This window comes from Saccostrea cucullata, unplaced genomic scaffold, assembly GCF_032062105.1.
Source record: "Saccostrea cucullata isolate Sc308-1 unplaced genomic scaffold, CSIRO_AGI_Scuc_v1 ctg324, whole genome shotgun sequence".
Lineage (NCBI taxonomy): Eukaryota > Metazoa > Mollusca > Bivalvia > Ostreida > Ostreidae > Saccostrea > Saccostrea cuccullata.
This window is the reverse complement of record NW_026923820.1, coordinates 151,314-170,791: the sequence shown is the minus strand read 5'-3', so window position 1 is coordinate 170,791 and position 19,478 is coordinate 151,314. Positions and strand designations below refer to the sequence as shown.

At 32.7% G+C, this 19,478-nt stretch overlaps 1 protein-coding gene across 5 annotated transcripts in view; it reads right to left on the bottom strand.

The window, feature by feature from the left end:
* Positions 1-262: 262 nt before the first annotated feature.
* LOC134264979 (restin homolog) overlaps positions 263-19,478 on the bottom strand; it is a 39,498-nt gene continuing 20,282 nt past the window's right edge. For 4 of the 5 annotated variants that reach the window (XM_062747223.1, XM_062747224.1, XM_062747222.1 and 1 more), the window contains 11 exons: positions 18,771-18,971; positions 12,088-12,302; positions 11,586-11,667; positions 11,009-11,167; positions 10,021-10,076; positions 9,813-9,918; positions 4,932-5,005; positions 4,499-4,597; positions 3,596-3,715; positions 3,140-3,237; positions 263-2,841 (listed from right to left, as the gene is read on the bottom strand). In XM_062747223.1, the coding sequence (XP_062603207.1) occupies positions 1,791-2,841; positions 3,140-3,237; positions 3,596-3,715; positions 4,499-4,597; positions 4,932-5,005; positions 9,813-9,918; positions 10,021-10,076; positions 11,009-11,167; positions 11,586-11,667; positions 12,088-12,302; positions 18,771-18,971 (2,261 nt within the window). In that variant the 3' untranslated portion in view covers positions 263-1,790. The remainder of the gene's footprint in view (positions 2,842-3,139; positions 3,238-3,595; positions 3,716-4,498; positions 4,598-4,931; positions 5,006-9,812; positions 9,919-10,020; positions 10,077-11,008; positions 11,168-11,585; positions 11,668-12,087; positions 12,303-18,770; positions 18,972-19,478) is intronic. The other variant, XM_062747225.1, reaches the window with a different exon arrangement.

The following is a 19,478-nucleotide window of genomic DNA, read 5'->3' as shown; positions in this document are numbered from 1 at the left end:
GGGTGAATTATCTTCACTTAAAGTAAAGTTAGACATCATTTTAGTGGTTCCTTGTATTTATATTTTTTTCAAAAGATTTTTTGAAGTAAATATGATATTAAATATTATAAAGAGAATACTAAATTAACCGCCCCCTTTCGCAATTTTCTAAGCGCCCAGGGCGGTTATTAGGGATTATACGGTAATAATGTCTATTTTCTTGGAAATAAAATCAAGCTTTTCTGAATTTGTACCTCTGCTTAATAAAATAACAAATAAGTCATTGTAAAAAGCACTTTTTATCAATATTAAAGTCTGATGGCATTTTAGCCATCTGAACACATATTTACTTGCTTTTACAACATAAATAAATACTTACATGGAATGATTCAAATTTGTACATACATAAATATCATTATGGTTAATTCTAAAGTTCAGCATCTGGTAAGTTTCCAATTTTTAAAAACAAGTATTGATGTTACAATTATACATTTTCTATGATATAAAACTTTCAACACAAGGTAATGAACAATTCAAAAGAAAATAAAGTTAATTCTTAGCACTTTTTATTGTGTCAAATGTTTTATGCAGAAACCCTGGAGATTATAATAGAATAAATGTGTAAGAACTTGAAAGATAGATTAGTAAAGGAAGCATTCATTTCCTGAAATTGATCCTTCTAAGGCAAAATCATGCTATAATGACCTTAAAATTCAGTGTAAATCTGAAGTTATTCAATCATGATCAGAAATGTAATTCAATCATGTTAGGAAATATTAATGTCTTGCTGAAGAACAGTACATCTATTGCTTTTTTGAAACTGTAGTAAATATTGATAAAAATGACAAAATACAACTCAAACAAACATACAAGATAATCAGTAAACACACAATATGGCATGAATGTATGGCAGTAGAACTAAGCAGTGCAAAAAACGATAAAGTGAAAATAGCACAGTTACAACACTGAAGGAAATATGTACAGCTTATATAATGACAAAACGATCATATATATACTGGTAAATGCAAAAAACAAAAATTGATGATGAAAATTTCTTATGAGATATCTAAATCCTGAGGGTTCCTTTTCATATCATAAATATGAATAAATACGAACCATCTGCATAAATGACATGATGTTTTGTACAAATTCTCGATGTTTCTTTTACAGGATAATGTGAAAAGAAATGATATAACATAAATGTTGTTCACTGAGATCAAAATTGTATGGATTTCCTTGACATCTCTCTAAGGCATATAATTCCTGCCAATAGTTTTCGACCAATTACACAATTACTATAACTGATATGGGAAGAAAACATTAGCAAAAGATTTTTCCTTTTATGTCAATGATCTCCCCTTAATCTAAGTTAGTTTTATAAATAAAAGTTGACAAGATATGCTAAACAAAAATCACAGCTATCAGATAAAGCCCATTCTATCCTAGATATCTAGAATTATATATGTATCACAGAACAAATAATATTTAATTAATATTTCAATTAATAAATATGTAAATTGAAATCTAGCAATCTTTGTTTTCAAATCACAATATTAAGTACCATTTTGAATACAGTGCCAAAGACTTCGGCAGAAATTTTACCTTGCATACACGAGGTAGATAATAAATAATTTCAAAGGCTAAGATTAAGTAGAATGAGATGTAGTGGCAATTCTGACTAGAAACCTGCTTACAATAGCTTTAATCAAAACTTAATTACCACAATCTAATGAAAGAAAAGATTTTTTTTTTCAAAAAAAAAAAAAAATGAAATCAGTTAAATGCCAAACATAAATTTTCATTCACAAAATTTAGACAGTAGATTCTTTTCTTGATTCTGAAGGACTTTTGGTAGTGACTAGAATTTCTCCAGTTTCCACAAAGCCAGAACTAGTGTCACTTTCCTCAGTGGTCAAGTCATTAATATTAGTGAGAGTATTGTTGTCAACTTTGGTGTCTGTTAAGGTGGAACTGTCCAGCATGGAATCACTGGTCTGACTTGTTTGACTGGAGTCCATGGACTTGATGGAGTCCATTTTCTCATAGTCCCATATCAAACTTCCAGTCCCGGAGGTCACTTCCGAGGGGCAGTAAGATTCAGTGGAGTGAGACAGGTCCGATGTGTCCTCCTTCGCTTCCAGATTCGTGTCAATGTGTAGACTCTCACCTTCAAATTCCTCTAGATCCACCCCTCCATGTCCCTGATTGTCCGGAGACTGACCATTATTCAGTGACACAAGCTCAGTCTTTCCTTGACTGGAGCCTTTACTGCTTTGGTTGACCTCCCCTGTGACCACCTTAATGTCGTCAGGAGTCACTGGTGCAGGGAGGCCCTGGGGTGCCTCGAACACCTCGGCGTCGTTACAAGACTGGATGAGGCGAGCGGTGTTGTCTCTAGACTTGTCTGTAGGCACCTCCTCACATGAATGCACCATTCTATCACTTTCTGAGTGAGTATGTAGTCTTGTGGGTGAACAAGAGTCTGAGTAAGTCTTGACCCGATGTCTGGGACTTCCTGTTGGAGAAGTGTGGTCCTTCTCGTACAAGAAATTAGCTGATCGTCTCTTCATTTTCTTTTCAGCAGAGTTTTCTACAGAAGAAAGTGATCTTCTGTAAACCTGACTTGCTGGGGACTTGTCAACATCCCCAAAGGCTGGCGATCTGTTCTTTCGCCTCACTGCAGGAGAACTGTTTGCACTGTGAGAGGGGGACCCCCCAATTTTGGACAGATTCTCCAGGGACCCAGGGTCTGATAAATTCACCTTATAGATCAGCTCTTCGAAATCCATTGACAGTCGCTTATTGGCCTTTGACTCCTTGTCACATTTCCTCATCAGCAGTTGACATTTGTCATGAAGTTGCCTGAAAAAAATGCAGGAAGGCAAAAACTAGAGCATTCTGAAAGCAGGATATTATACCTGCCAATTAGAGCCAATGTCAATACACATTTGACACAGGATACATTAAACCATTGCTCAAATTTTTCAATTTTTACAAAATTTATACTTTTCTAGGATTGTAACAAAATAGTTGTTCTCAGCATTTAACACCACACACATGTATCGTACAATCAAATCATCTCGGTAAATCAAGATCAATCCAATGACCAAAAAGATATATTCCTTCTGAAGGAGAAAAAGTTTATGATCAGTTGACTCACTTTTCATGATCAGTCTTCATGCTTATTATTGCTTCTAAGTTTTCTATTTTCTGTTGCTGGGCAATTATCTTCTCCTTGGCATTCCGAAGTTCTTCTGCCTATCAAACAAACATGCATTTAAAAAATTTTGAGTAAAAATGACAAAATTGTGCAACATAAAAAAAAAATCAAAATTTTCACAAAAAACTAATCTTTTTATTCCAAAGGCCAAGAACTGGGAAAAAAAACAGAAATCTAAGCCAAGGTACATTTAACATAAATTAAACTCTATGGATTGTCAAATATCACTTGCTTATATTCTTATTTTGTTTTTGTCTGGTAACTTAGTATTTCACTATGGTACCATGTACTTTGTGATGACAAAAGGGGACTTTGTTTTTATGACCATGAAATCAGATATTTGTTATTTAAAATTTGTTCAATAAACCAATCAGATTATATTTCTAAGGAACAAACCTGTTTTTCCAGTTCGATATTCCTGTTCTTTAGTTTCTGTATCTCCTCGTTCCTGATTTCGATGACCAGTTTCAAACTTTCAATTTCTTGTGGCAAGTTTTTATAGGGAGATAATGCCATCTGTAAAATATAAAAATGTTTGATTTTTGACTAGGATTTCTTTTATATACTGTAAAAGCAGAAATATTCCTAGGGGATTAAATTTCATTTACATGTATTTTGTTATTAACAATTATCAATGAATTAAATCCCACACAAAATTTCTACATGACTTTTAATTGAGCAGAGTTACTTTAGAAACAAATTAACCATATTAAATGCCCATGAAACCATTTTTGTTGACAAACTGAAATTTCATTCCAACGAAATTTGTGCTTCTATAATATACTGTTTTAATATAATTAAGCTAGGTCACTTTTTTTTTTTCATTCTTCACAAACTATATGATTAATTGAATGTTTACCCTCTGATAAGAGAGGTAACTCTTACTATTATTCCAATGAAAAAAAATCAAATCAAAAAGTGATTCCTGACAAATGAATTTCTTTAGAATATGCTGAAATTGTTTACATTTCAATTATAGTTTAGATCTCTGCAGGAAACCTATTATCATCAATTATCAAAATTTTATGACTACAAGTGAAAAGAGGGAAGACAAACCTTATTGACTCCATAAAGAAGACTGATTATTATTTTTTATGTTCATTATCGGCTTTGACCTTGAACATTAAATACAAGTAGCGTTAAGTAAAATACCTGAACTTTGACATCTGAGTCTAAATACTAGTAGTGGTAAGTAAAATACCTGAACTTTGACATCTGAGTCTAAATACTAGTAGTGGTAAGTAAAATACCTGAACTTTGACATCTGAGTCTAAATACTAGTAGTGGTAAGTAAAATACCTGAACTTTGACATCTGAGTCCCGTAACAAGGCCTCCTCACTGGCTCGAGCGCGAGTTCTCAAATCATCACACTCACCGCGAAGGGTCTCCACTTTTTCCTGTTGGATAAATTAAACAATAACGCATGGTAGGTTTTATTGTTATTAAGCTGGGACAGAATTGTAAATAGAATTCTTCGAAATATTCATGCTAATTTCATATTGCATGGAATAATACATTACACACTCATAGCCTTTTAATTAACAAAACCATGGCTACAAGTATGTATTCATTCTTGGATTTCTCAAAAAACTTTTTTTAAAGTTTCCAACACATGTCAGAAGCTTGACTTATTTGACAAGCTGAATAGAACAATCCAAAAATTAAGGTATAGGCTTTTTCCGCAAAATTTATTTTTTTATTAGAATTTCATAAAAATTTATATTAACTTACAGAGAGTCCCATTTTAATGTTTTCAAATCTGTGTGTTATTTCTTCAAGTCTGTCTCTGTGTTGCTTGTGAAGTTCTGAAATTGAAACCAATATTCATAAATTTTAATTAAGTTAAAAATCTGCAACCTTCTAATGTTTTTACTAAGAATCTTTTTTTAAAGGGGGAGGGGGCTTAAAGGATGTAAAAAATGGTAAACATTAAATCATCCAGTTAATGTAATAAAGTGTCATTTCTATTCAACATTTAGTGAATGCATTCACATGCCTTTCTAATTTCACTGTTTGCTTCTAAAATGTCTTTTAAAAAATGTTGTGTTGAAATTACCAGTATTGTTTGGTAGTATTGTTTGGTCTTTAAGTATCATAAATTTATCATGCTGGTATATAAAGATATGGTGATCTTAATCATACAAAGACCAAACAATTAGCCCAGGTCACACATAGATACTATCTGACACAGCTAAATAGAAAGTTAATGACATGAATATAATGTAAATTCCTATATAAAAAGTCCCCTAAACAAATCAATAACTGGACTAACAAACTCATTTAGCGTCATGAAACTTTCAGGGTCCTTTCATAAGTTATTTTATGGGATAATCAATGCCTTTCACTGGGGGTAGAGAATTTACAAGTGAATGCGCATTGCTGATATTAAGTATAAGATATGCTCCATCAACTGAAGAGAGGTTCAAAGACCATTTCTAAACAGACACCATTAAATACTTATTAAATCTCTACATGTAGGTAATCAATTCAATTCACTCGGAAGAGCATTTACAAGTGAATGCACATTGGTGGTATTAAGTATGAGATAGGCTCTATCATTGGGAAAGGAATTCAGATACCTTTTCTAAACAGATGCTATTAAATACACATTAAAGTTTTAAATACAGGTATACATAGGTATACTTATATAACAAACACAATACATGAGAATATGTAGAACAATCAATTATAATCTTCTTTCTTCCATCCATTCCTAAATTATTTTATATTTGCATTATCATAGTTTTCTTATGTACTGATAATTAATTAATTATTACAAAGTTATATCAAGAATTTATGCAAAATGCTCACTGACTGTTCACTCTAGAGCAACCAAATCATACTGCTTGAAAAGAAGCTTATAATGCCCCAGGTATGCCAGTGGTGTAATGGACTGAATGGGGGGAGGGGTTGGGGTTGAAACCTCAAGTACTAGTATATCAATTAAGACAAGTTTTATATCCAAATATTCTAAATTACTAATTAAATCAAAACAAAACAAGCTTTCACTAAAAAAAAGAACATTAAAAAATTCAAACAAAAAACAAAATTGATCAACAAAAAAAAATCAAGACTAGAGGATTGAAAGATAAACCTTTTGTATTAAAACTGAATGTCCAATTTCAACTTACCTTTCATAGCACCTATTATAGTAGAAAAACGTTTTTTCTTTCCATTAACCGGCCCTTTATTTTCCAACATCACCAATGGTTCCTTATTTTCCATGTTTTATTTTCAAATTCTCAAAAAAGTAGGAAAGATTTTTTCCCAGTAAATATCAACTATTGAAAAGCCTTGACCAAACTATGACTGGGAAAATCCAATAGTATACAAAGTCTTCAGCAGTCATCAATAAACATATCTGAATGTCTATACAACCTGGGTGTCAATATATCGCCCAAACACTTCAAAACTTTAAAAACGTAATCCCGCTCTATGAAGAAGTCCTCCTGATCTGCTGACTTGGCAGAAGTATTCCTTAATGAAAATATCCCTTAATTGTTCATTATGTCTCAGGATTTACAATATCCTATTAACTCTTAGGGACTCTTAACAGTGATCCTTGAACGAGACTGTCCCACCAACCATCGGAATATATCTTTATTCCGGTGCTATTAAGCTGTAAAACCGAAGCAGCTCGAATTTCTACCCCAGTCTTGAGAAAATATTCACACCCGAAGAATTGTATCTTGTAATCAGTGTGTAGTCCTAAAAGGTAGATAAAGCCTTGTTAGGCCCTATGGTGTCTCCCAAGTCATCAATCTTTTACCACGACAATAATATAAGTGTTCACGGCTCCTTAAATCCCACACAGCGGGGCGGCTACTTTTTACCCTTGCCAAAATTCTTCCATAAAAATCTCATTGATTACCATTGAAAGGAAGAAATGTTCATGAATAGATTGATCAGTTTTAGATCACTTGTCTACATATTTACCAGATGATTTCAGGTAATCAATTCAAAAGTCCCTTGAATGGTTGCACGATTTGCTTAAGCCATAAAATGTTTGGCTGCATAGACGAGATTGCCTTTCAGACAAAATTTGATGAAATTCAAAACAACACCTACATTAAAACTAGAAACCTTTCCTCTACCCATTAAAATACGCATTATACAACAGCACATGCACTCAAATTTCTGAATTTTTTTTTTGTAAACCTGATTTTTCTTTTCTTTTGGGACTGCATTAAAATTTATTGAAGGCCATAAAAGAGACATTTAATAATTGTTTCCGATATACATATTCTTTAACTACCTTTGCAATTGAAAGTCTGGTGAAATGCAATACTGATTTTTTTTTATATGGCTAGAAATGAAATTGCCTGCCTTTAAGATTTTGGAATCTTGTAGAGTTGCCAAAACAATAAGTTGACTATCCTAACGGTTTAAGATAAGGTTATCTTTTGATTCAAAGACTTAAATGACAAATAGTTGTCCTTTTCACAGAACAGTTTATAAAGACTCCTGACATTTTGCGATATTTAACCTGTAACCAGGTACCTTTAGATATATGGGCAATAAATGCTTATCATCAGAAAAAGCTTCAAAGAGCAAAATCTGTAAGGCTATGGAAAGAACAAAGATATATTTTTTTATACAAATGGTATTTATCCAAAAATGCCAGATAAACTTCAATGATGCCAAATGGTCTTCATTCCAATACAAACAAATCATCAATTCCAATCACTTTCAGATTCCAAGAATATCATCAGAACACCCTTTTCCACATTTTCTCTGCATTTCACATTTCACCTGCCCTCTGGATACCCATCAACATCTGATAGTGTTAATATTCTTAGCTCCCTTCACCTGAGGTCTGCGGTGAATACATTAATATTGATTCCCTCTACCTGGTCTAATTACATGGTATTAATAAGATTTGTTGAGGAAATTAGTCACTCCAATACACAAAACTACAATTAAAACTCCTCACAAATTAGTCAAGCTTTTCTTGGAAAAATTTCCTGTGTATCTTGATTAGTATAGTAATGCACAACATAGCATTTCCATTTGTGTGATGCACATTTTCAGCTGCTGTGCAGTGTAAAACTTGACAAGAGAAAGAAAAGAACTTTTCATCCTAATCACAAAGCTAAACTGAAAATAGAATCCCTGCAATGCTGAGCAGACAAAATCCCTGACATGCCAATACATCTACAGCAACAGAATGTAGCCTGTTTGGGTTTCATTTACAACTTTTTTCATTTGTTCACCTGAGTTTAAGCATAACCTCATCAATTCTTGGAGCTAATAGGCCTGGGATCAATATATATTACTCTTGTTTAAAACTCCAACAAGGGAGACATTATGATCCCTTCTTTTCCCCAAACAAAACGATATGCTTAATTATTGATTGCAGTTCAATATGGACCAAGGGGGTTAGCCTGGGTGTAATGACTTCAGAACAAATAATCATTTAACAGACAATAGCACAAGAATGATGTACTTCCATATATTCAAACTAGGGATATTGACAGACTTCTCCTCAGAAATCAGGATATGTATTGCATAAAATATACTTCATACTTAAAACCCTTTTACATAGGACAAAATCAAAACATAAAGCCATCTCTTTAATCAAGATCACAACTTTGAAGTTTTGTGAAGAGCCCTGAATGAAATCAATTTTCGACATTCACAGTGTTAAATAACATAACATATAAATTCCTGTGTCAATATGACTATCTCCTTTAAGGACCCTGATAGTTTTCAAACACAAGAGAGCAAAACAAAACCCACCTCAAGGGGAACCAGATTACTACTTTGTTTAATCCCCTACCAGGAACTAGTCCAAGGTATACCTGTATAGGTATCTACTTCAGTTAATCCCTTTAAACAAATTATCAAATATTTTCAATAGAAAATTCTTATCAAATTTAGCTTTATAAACCTTATAATGAAATGGAAGTAATTTTTATCTAGTTTTGAAATAATTCTTGAAGTAATTAAATGGTAATTCTTTTCGTCATTAAATTTAATTAAAGATTAGTTAGTTTAATTCTTTGTGTCTTCCTTCCTGGACAATGATTTGCAATCAGTCACAACTTCATTTGTTCATATATTTAGTCCTGTGAATTCTAGATATTCCACTTAGCAATCTTAAGAAAAAAATTGCAGACTGGTCTCTAAAACAGACAAAAAAGCTCTAGCCTATCCTCTCCCCAACTACAAAAAGATTTATAGCTAAAAAAATAAAACTTCATGATGATGAACCCTTTAGAGATGGGTTTTTGCCAGTGTTATATTGCTTTTCCATGCCCTATTAAATTTTTACTCTACTCTAAGATTATACTTTTTACTAGTGTCTATATCCTTTTTTTTTTTTTTTTAAATATACAGGTACATAACAAGCTTTCACCAATGTGCAAGGAAAGGAAAATTTTGCTTTGCAATAAATGTAAGTTATCATTACCACTGTTAACAATCTATTTAAAAACTACAAGGAATGAGAATTACTTCACTTCAAATGATCATTATAAGTTTTTTCACTACAAAAGTGTTGTACTACATGAATTATTTCATCTACAACAAAAACATTTGGATTCTATTCTATGACAAATGCAGGAGAAGTAGCAATACAGAATGACTATTACTTGTCATTAAATAAATTACCTTCCATTTGTTCTTCATGTTTATTCCTGAGTGCTGCAATGTCATCTTCCTGAGCTTTTTTGAGCTTCTGAATTATCAATGAGTTGTCGGCTTTCATTTCAGTGATCTACAAAGAATTCAGTACATTTTACATGATTTTTCTTACATTAATTGAGACCAATATACTAAAAGACAAACTTTCCAGAGTTATGTCCCTTATCACACTTACTGTTTCATCATGAGTTGTTTTTATGTGATCTATTTCTTTACAATGGTATTCTTCAGCTGCAATATAAGAAAAAAAAGTTCTCTTTCAAATGACAAAATAAATTAGATAAAGCTATAAAAATCAAAACTGTGCTGCAAGGCTAAAGTGATCTATACATGTATTTCTGTAATATCTTGTTATTTGAAGAAATTGGAGAAGATATAAATGAACAATGTTCAATCTCAAATCTAGTAAAACAAACTGCATGAAACAGCAAATATATGGACCCTTCAAAACCCAAGTAGGTTCTGATACCTAGGAGGACTACCGAATAGTCTCCCCTGTTGACTGGTCACACTTTCTATAAGCCCTATGTATTGATCAGGAAGAAGTAATCCATAGTCAAGACCTAAGGTTGTTCCTAAGACCAAGGAGCTGGGGATTTATCCCATCTAAAATGACATATGTCCCCCCCCCCAACCCCCTAGTAGTAGAGGGGCCTTAATTCCCCATCTACTTCTTTAATCTACCCTGCTATTTCAATTCTTAGGAATAACCCTGAAAACCTTGATCATCTATGCACTCCTGTGATGCATTTTTTTTTTACTAATTCTAGAGTACTGGTAATAATTCCTTGTTATCACAATACAACGGGGTTTTTTTGGTCAGACTTTTTGAGTTATAAAGACAATTTTAAAATACAATTTTGCTTTAAAAAATTAATATACATTCCCTATAAATAGGTCAAAATAGGAATAGTGGTTTCATATAAACAGGTGAAATTTATCTACATTTTTACCAACTGCACAAAGCACATTTGTAACAAAAAAAAAAACCATAGCATTTGGTGAGTTGAGACACTAACAGATGACCAAAACACTCTTTCCTTTTTACAATTAATTCATCATTTTTCTTTATTTTTTCAACTTTTGTTTTGGGAAAAGAACCAGTGATTTTTTTTTTTTTTTTTTACATTTTGTTGATTCATAATATAATTTGTGTGTTATACCTAGCTGTCGGTAATTAGTCAAGTTTTCCTCATGTTTTTCTTTTTCCCAGGCTATCTGCTTCTCATGTTCCACTTTGAGGGCATTGATTTGGTCCAAATGGTCTTTATTCAGTTGCAATATGGATTCATCTAATTTACCCTTCTGTGCTTGAAGTTCCTCTGTGAAATCAAAGAACTTCTGTATATAATCTAATCAAATTAAGTAAACATCAGATGATAAATATCAGGTGCCCCTGGTGGGCCTTTATCTGAATCATAATTTGTTATATTTTGGTTCAGCTGAAAACAAGCAGCCAGCTTTAGTTATGATCAATTTACAAAACACAAGGGAATCAGATACTGTTAACAGTTTATGAGAAATAATATTTAAAATATTTTGGTTAGAATTTGCATTCTGCCTAATCTAATCACACAAGTAATTCATACTAGATGCATATATAATTCAGCTCTTATGATCAAATTGCTTATTCAAGCATTTTAATTTTATTACTAAGCAAAACATTAAAACATCTATGAAAACTTATTTGTCAAAGTTTTCAAACAGGACTCATGTGGGGTTATAGATTTTATATCTTACCAATTTGCTGCTTGGTTTCTTCAAGATGTGTCTGTAATGTTCTTACTTGGGAGGACAACTTTGGATTCGAAAAGGCATCCAACTGCAATGAATATAGTGAAATCCATCAAAGATTGTCAAAAATTTATAATTTTTCATTTTTTCAAAATCAGAATAGAGAAATAATATATTTAACAGTTTAGAATATACTATAATCAACCTTATTTTTTTTTTATTAATCACTGATTTTCTCAGATGATAAACCTGTTAAAATTACATGTCTATATATAACAGTATACATTTTGATTTTTGTTATGTACATACATAGCTTTGTTTAGTATTTATTTTTGATGATCCACTAACCAGATATAATGGACTGACCGTACCAAAAATTTGCATTTAACCATTGCAATTAAGCAGAACATCAAATCAACAACAGTAATCAATTTTGCAAAGTGCTCCATCAAGAAAACAAAATATAAATACATCTCATGACAGTCAAGTCTTGGTCTTGAATACCTACATCTTGAGAGAGATATTGCACCATCACTGTCATGGCATCAAAAGCCTGTAGATTGCTCTTCATCTGGAGCCTGGCATAGTTCAGTTCCTTGGTCCGACTCTCGCAGAGGGCCTCTAGACGTGTCACTTCCTGTTTGTTGTGGAGACTGATGGCATCTGATTGCTGATTGGCCGGTTTCTGGTTGTTCTTAGTCTTAGTCTTGTTTCTGTTTTGGTCTGGAAAGTAGAGGATACAGTATAGCAAATTGAGTCTGAAGAAAGCGCAAGTTTCAAATATATGTTTGATGGAGTTTGAAAATCAGATAAATCTGGAATTGTAAAAGAATTCAATTGTTTTAATTTTAAATCAATGTTATACTGAAGTTTAACTTTTCAAGACCATCAAATATCAAGTCAACAAACTAGCACATATCAGAATCTTAAGCAATCCAGGATGTTCCTTATAATACCTTTACTGAAGTAAACATGCATTTATCCACATATACTAGCTAGAGTGCAACAAGATGACTATTTCCGAGACACATATGTGGATTTTAGCATTGATTTAAAATACAATGAGGTTTTATGAATCACCATGGTTTAATGTAAACTTACCTGAAAATGAAAAGGTGTAAAATATGAAGAAAACCAAAGTTATCATCTCTCCACACGGCCTATATTAACCTACCCTACAGTCATGTAAAATCTGATATCGACATAAAAAACACCACAGATTTACATAAACTGTGCTCATAATCACAGTGCATAAATGCAAGAGAAAGTTACCATGCTGTTTAAGACATTTAAAATTTGGTGAACCAGAATCAATATTCTTGAGATTTCCAATTTAAAAGACATAGACCCACCTATTTCACAGATAAAACACCTCTTGAAAATTGACTGAATGTTTGCATTAAGACATTGCATGGACAGGTTTGATCTTGGAAATGGATCTTAATTTGCAAAAGTATACCAACAACAAGAAAATCTGAAGATAGCAAATTTAAAGTTTGCCTCCATGTACCCAGACTGTTTATGAAAGAATAATTTACTACCTTTTGACACCAATATGTAAATCATAAAGCCATAAAAATGTGATTTTATATTTTACTATTCAGTTACTGAATATGAAATTCTTTTTGCTACTAAGAGAATCTTTAATTTAAAAAAAATTGGAAAGATGCATATGGTTACCATATTGTTCAACTTCTATTATTCTTAAATCTTGAGTAAAGCATGCATGATTTAAAACTTCAGTGCTAGTCATGTTCAATTTTCTTCACAGTATAGCAGACTGGTTTTTAATTAAAAAACAACACTTAGAGCTGCACAAACTGCATGTTCCTACAATTATGCACCACAAGATTTCATCAAAGTTTTGCAGAAAGCTTGATTTAGGAATTTGTACAATTTTTTCCATTTCTTTTTTTTTAGTCTTAAATTAAATTTTAAAAAATCATTAAAACAATACACTGAACCTCCAAACTTCTGCTACATCATAAATTAAAGATTATTTTTGTAACAATTAGTTATTATAACTGCACTTTCAGACCAAGTTGAGACAACTGACATACATAAGCAATATTGGACAAACATGCTATTGGACAAAGGGTGAAAATGAGTTATCACATGTTAGATAGATCTTTGACAAAATGGAGGCAGAAATATCGAAATAGCCTCTAAATGCAAACCATGCTGGACAATGCACACCCAGTACGTATTAATTAGATATCTACAAGATTAATTATAAGTCTCTTCAGTGCTTACCTCCCCTTGAGAACAGCCTTTCAAAGCTAACCAGTAGGGACCTTGGTCTACTGGACCGAGAGCCTTTGTTCGACATTGCTGTCCAGTTCCTATGTATCACTGATAATCGAGCAAGAAAAATATTCTCCCTCTGGTCAATAATGAAGTGACTAATAAAACCACTGTCCTGTCCTAATCACGCATACAAAACACCAGCTCCTATTGATCCTATCATCAGTGTATTGATTCGGTGGGGGTTTGCCCCAATAAACATCTGTGACTTTGTGTCTCCCCTGATGCAATTATAATTTTGTTCCCAAAATTGATTAACGAGAGTCATATGATGACTGTCTCCTAGCTTGCGAACATCTAAGCACCAAATGACTGTATACATGTAAGAAATATAAATTTAAAAATTAAGACTTGGGCCCTAGGCATCTGTTTCCAGTCATCACTGTTACGACAAGTTAAAGGAGAGGGCGTTTCTCCTTCTAATCGCCCTGGGATATCAGAAAATGAAAATGCTATTGTATGTTTCTTTTTTCTGCAACTTTTTGTCTGCCACTAGTGGAGTCAAGGGGCAATAAATGCTAGCATTAAGCAGACTCTTCAGATAATGAGCAGACCTGCAGTAACTTTGAAAAGCTTTTAAATTGGCTCATTTTGACATCAATTTTCAATTGAGAAAACTATAAAAATTTCTTTGAAAAATTATCCTCAACTTACTACGAAACTTTCCGGGAAAAAAAATTGCAATAAATTTACAATTATCGTAACTTAAATCATTTGTAATCAAAACAACAGATAAAGAACAAGTACTTGCCACTCAGATTTCCAAATTGGAAATAAAATCCCCCAATATAAAACAAGTCCGAAAAAAATTCTCTTTTTTCAAAAAAGAGCGAACTTCTGAGAGAGGCAGAGGAACTGAGACTGCAGCATAACAAAGGAAAAGATGACCACCACTGCAGATGCTCTTTATAATTGCCGACTTCCTCACATTTTTCACAGCATCTCAAAAAAAAAATCTGCATGAGGTAAAATAACTTCAACATGTGGTGGAAAGATCTTCGTCATGCAAATTAAGTGGTAGAAATGGCCAGGAACAAAACCTCTTCGTGCATTCTTGTGCAGTCTTCAAAATCAAAACAAATGGTTATAAGGCCTTTCTGAAACTGTTTCTCAGAAGATCCTTTGTTTGAAGAAAGAGGAGTTGAGATGAACATGAAAAAATATCATTAAGAACACACGAAAAAGCCTTGGCTGTTTTCATTTGCAGTTTGAAGAAATGTCATTAAGAACACAAAAAAGGCTTGTTCTTTCCTCTCTCCACTTCAGAGATTAATAGATGTTTTGTTTCAAGAAGAACTGAGCATCCCAAAGAGAAATATTCCCTGCCAATTTGATTTACACATTCGATGTAATTTGAGGCAATGCTTTGATGAAAACATACCAGGTAACTAACTTCATGCAGATATATATATACAAGTGTGCAATACACTGCAATATTTCCCTATACAATATAGTCAATGTAACAACTTCAATGGGCAGGAAAAGGAAAAAGTGTGAATAATTCAGGAAATTTAAACATGACAAGGAACTGAGCATCTTTATTATAATGTGTTTTAAAAGGTCAAGCCCTGTATGAACTCATCACCATAACAGTTTCTGGCCATATGATCTTATCTATATAGCGGTAACAACCTCAACCCGTTACCTCATCAATGCTGCAAACATACCCGGGTATTGTGAAATACAAAATGAAAAAAATTAGTTGCTGATCAATTTTAAAGATCAAGTTAATAGTCATCAAAAGTGCATTTTGTCATAAATTGTGTTGCAAGTAAAAGTATTGCATTCAGAATTTCAGATTGGCATACAAGTTTATGGACTTTTGTCTTACACAGACAAACTATGGAATTATGAAATGACACTTCTCATTGAATGCATCCTGTAACAATTTACCCATCTGTGTAATCAAAATTTACCTTGCTTCAGACACATCCTTAGCATTGCTGCCAGCATCTTGGCCATGAATTATTTTTTACCTTTTCGGAAAAACCATGTGGTGCAAGAAATTAACCTTCGATATTACAGTCAAAAGTAATCCCAACAAAAAAGTTCAGGGTAATCTCAAAACTTAAGACTATTAATCTCTTAGTTAACATTTTCTAAACCTTACAAATCTTTGTGTATATGCTAAGTTCAGATTGGTTTAGGTTTTTTAAATAAACAATACTGATCGAAATGTCCCGAGTCACAATGTGAAAATTATTGAGAATAAGTAAGCAATTCAAAAGACACGTCTAAAATGTTGTTTGTTCTAAGGTAGTGAAGGGAATCTAGATAAAATCTTCCACTTAATAATAGCTTAATTATAATCTTTACTCCCTTACTGTAATATTTATTACATATATATAGAAATTGGGAGGGGGAGGGGGTGTTAAGGTGGATCCCAATTCCATACACAACATCCTCAAATGAATCAATAAATAGCTTGTGTCCTAAGGAAGTTTAATAACCTAAAGAGAATATCCGTTTTCCTCTGGTGATGTTTACTTTTAAAAGTGGGGAAAAATACAATAAACAGGATACATTAATGAATTTGTACTGAAGTGAAAACAGTAAGTTCTGGATATAATTTATAATGTTTACCTTTTGAAGGCCGACTTTGACTGACCCACACGACATAGAGGGTGAGTTCTGAAGACCAGTAACAGACCAGAATCACCACAAAATAGACACCACAGAACACCACCACATGATCTACCACAGGCCACGGCAGCCACTCGGGGTCCACTGCCAGCCACATAGGCCACAGGGAGGACCACCACATCTTGGACGCCACATAAAATCTTCCACGGTTACATCACACAAAAATGACAATATCTCCTTTTATAATAACCCTGAAGCAACACTGCAAGGGTGTTAAATTTCTCAATACTCGCAGATAATAACCCTTCAAGTTTGCTCAGGTGAAACTTTTGTCAATGCCTTGGTTCAAAATCCCATGTACCGAAAAAAAATGTCCTTCAAAAGATTACATTGTCAAAATATCTTGTTCGAGTTGAAAATTCTCATCAAAGGTGCCCTTAGCGAATGTGTGTTTTAAATCTTTGGATCGAAACCCATGTAGCACATGTTGAAATTGAGATTTTATTGACACAAGAATGTTCATTATTTGTGAAGATTTTAATGAGCATTTTCAAACAACCCTCTTCAGTGACTATTAGCTATATACTAGGGATCAGACCAATTCAGTCTTATCAGTAAATCATCTTCACTGACAGGTAATCTATTTCACTTATACTTTCAAACTCTACTACCAATACACTAAACTTTCGGTAAATGTTTCAATATGTAATCCAAGGTTCAATATTTAAATCTAACTAATCCAATTTTCTTTTCAGATGTATGCCTTATCTAATCCAATAGTCAATTGTTTTACATTTGAACTGGATCTTAAAGGGAATTTGGACCAGCTTTAATATCAATTTTATGTGACATACTTCCTTTTGAAATAAATAAGAAAATTAATTATAATTTATTACTTATCTATAACTTACTATAACTGAGCTACTGTGTAAAAGTGCATGTACTTCAATCTGACCATCAGTTTGTAATAGGTGGGTCACAGGTTCAAAGCTCACTTATTTAGGTTTTTGTACTTTTAGTATTATAAATCAATTTTTTACCAAATATTGTTAATTTTTTATTTTCAAAATTTTTTTTAAAGTATATTCATAGGAAGTTTTTCCCCCCATATCAATATCTTTCAGTGTCTAATTCCTCCCTATGTTCAAATTACTTCTACTTTGACTATATCGTAGATCCAGTACTACAATTTACATACTACAATTTACATAGGAACATTATTGGAAATGACTTGCATATCAGTTTGTTTGCTATTAGTGTCCAATTAATTAACATACCAGAGATTCCATGCAACTCGTATACAGGATAAACTGGTCATCTAAATCTTCATTAGCCCTTAAATACCAGTCATTTATTTACCATAGAAACATTTATTTACCATAGAAGCATCAATTTTCTGTGCCCCATCATTATCAAGGCATGAAATTGACAGTCAGAAAAATGTGAAGAAGCTCAAATCTTCCCCTCCAAACTTCTTGGTCAAAATTAATAACACATGTCTATAGTAAAAGGAATCAAGTGGCGAAGCAACAGCAGCATGTGTATGAAGATTTATATACAAAAACCATCACACTGTAAAAAGATCATCAAATTTTCAAGCAGTGCTGTGTTCTTTTTCTTGAGATGAAAACCAACCATGAACTTTCTACACAGACAAAAGATGTTTTTCTGTTTGTAATCAAATGAAAAGGATGCTCCCAAATTAACAGGGAGATTTTTTTCTATTTCTAGTATCAATTATAGGAAAAAACAAGATTTTTCCATTTTGTCTATAATTCTGAAACAAAAAATTGCCAGCTTCCAACATAAATGAGAAATCTTACAGCTGTTGCGGGAACCACTCAATGCCAAGATCAAAGTCAGTTTTTTAATACACCACAGTAAATAATTTCTCAAAATCTAATTTCAGTGAAATTTCCTCTTTCACTGCAGTTTTATCTTCAATTTCAATTAAATCAATTTTGACAAAAAAATCAAGCATCCTTATGCTTGTGTCAGCATTGATATAACCTTGAAATGTCAACTCGCCAATTTCATAAACTTACTTTGAAAGGATATAAATAATTTAATGTTTTAAAAGGTACCCAATTGTATTATATATCAAATTGTTTTATATCCCCCCCCCCATACACTTTTCCCCCGAAACTCATGCACAAGCACTACACACTTTTACCTTCTTGTAATGAGTTTGTAAACAATGGGATTCAACTGAATCAAGAATTAGACAAAAAGATTTGTTTCTGAAGAAAAACTGATCTTACAGTATATCCTGAGCTTTCTCACTGTACCATTACCGATACTTACTGTTTATTTTCTTTGTAGAGGGTGGAGATTTGGGCTTGTTATCTCCCTTTGATTTTTTGCTGTCTTTCTTGACTGTGTTTCTACTTTCTTGAGGTGAAGTGATTTTAGCCCTGTCACCAGTGAGATTAGTTTTTTTGAGAGGTCTGTTAGCAGGAGATGAGTCCAGGCTCCTAGAAACCTGTGTGGTTCTTCTGACAGAAGCTGTGAGGTGTTAATATGAAGATTAGGCATGCATTGAAATGCTAGTGAAGAGTGATTTCAGCTTATTACCAGACATGCATTTGAGATCCAGGCAGCTTATTTTATATTGTTAAACTTTCTCACTTTGCAATTATTGGGGGAAAATATCTTTTATTAATTTTTTTTCTCCTTTTTATTTTCTTTTTGAATTATGAAGATGTCTTTTATCTTCAAACATTGACAAAGTTTAACAATATTTGCAAATCATAATTGTTAGCTTGGTGTAAGTAAAAAATATAAGAAAATTATATGAATTGCATAAATCTCCCAAATGGTTTATTCAAAGCTTACAGACCAAAGACATAAGAAGAAAACATATAAGAATTCCCAAACCAATTAAAATGAAGCAATGAAAATTTAATTTTCTTGGGAAATGTTGATTTGAAAATGTTGTTTACATGCATGTTGTAGGGAACCTTCAACCAATGATTTTTTAGTGTTAAGTTTCTAACCTAAACCACTATAAAG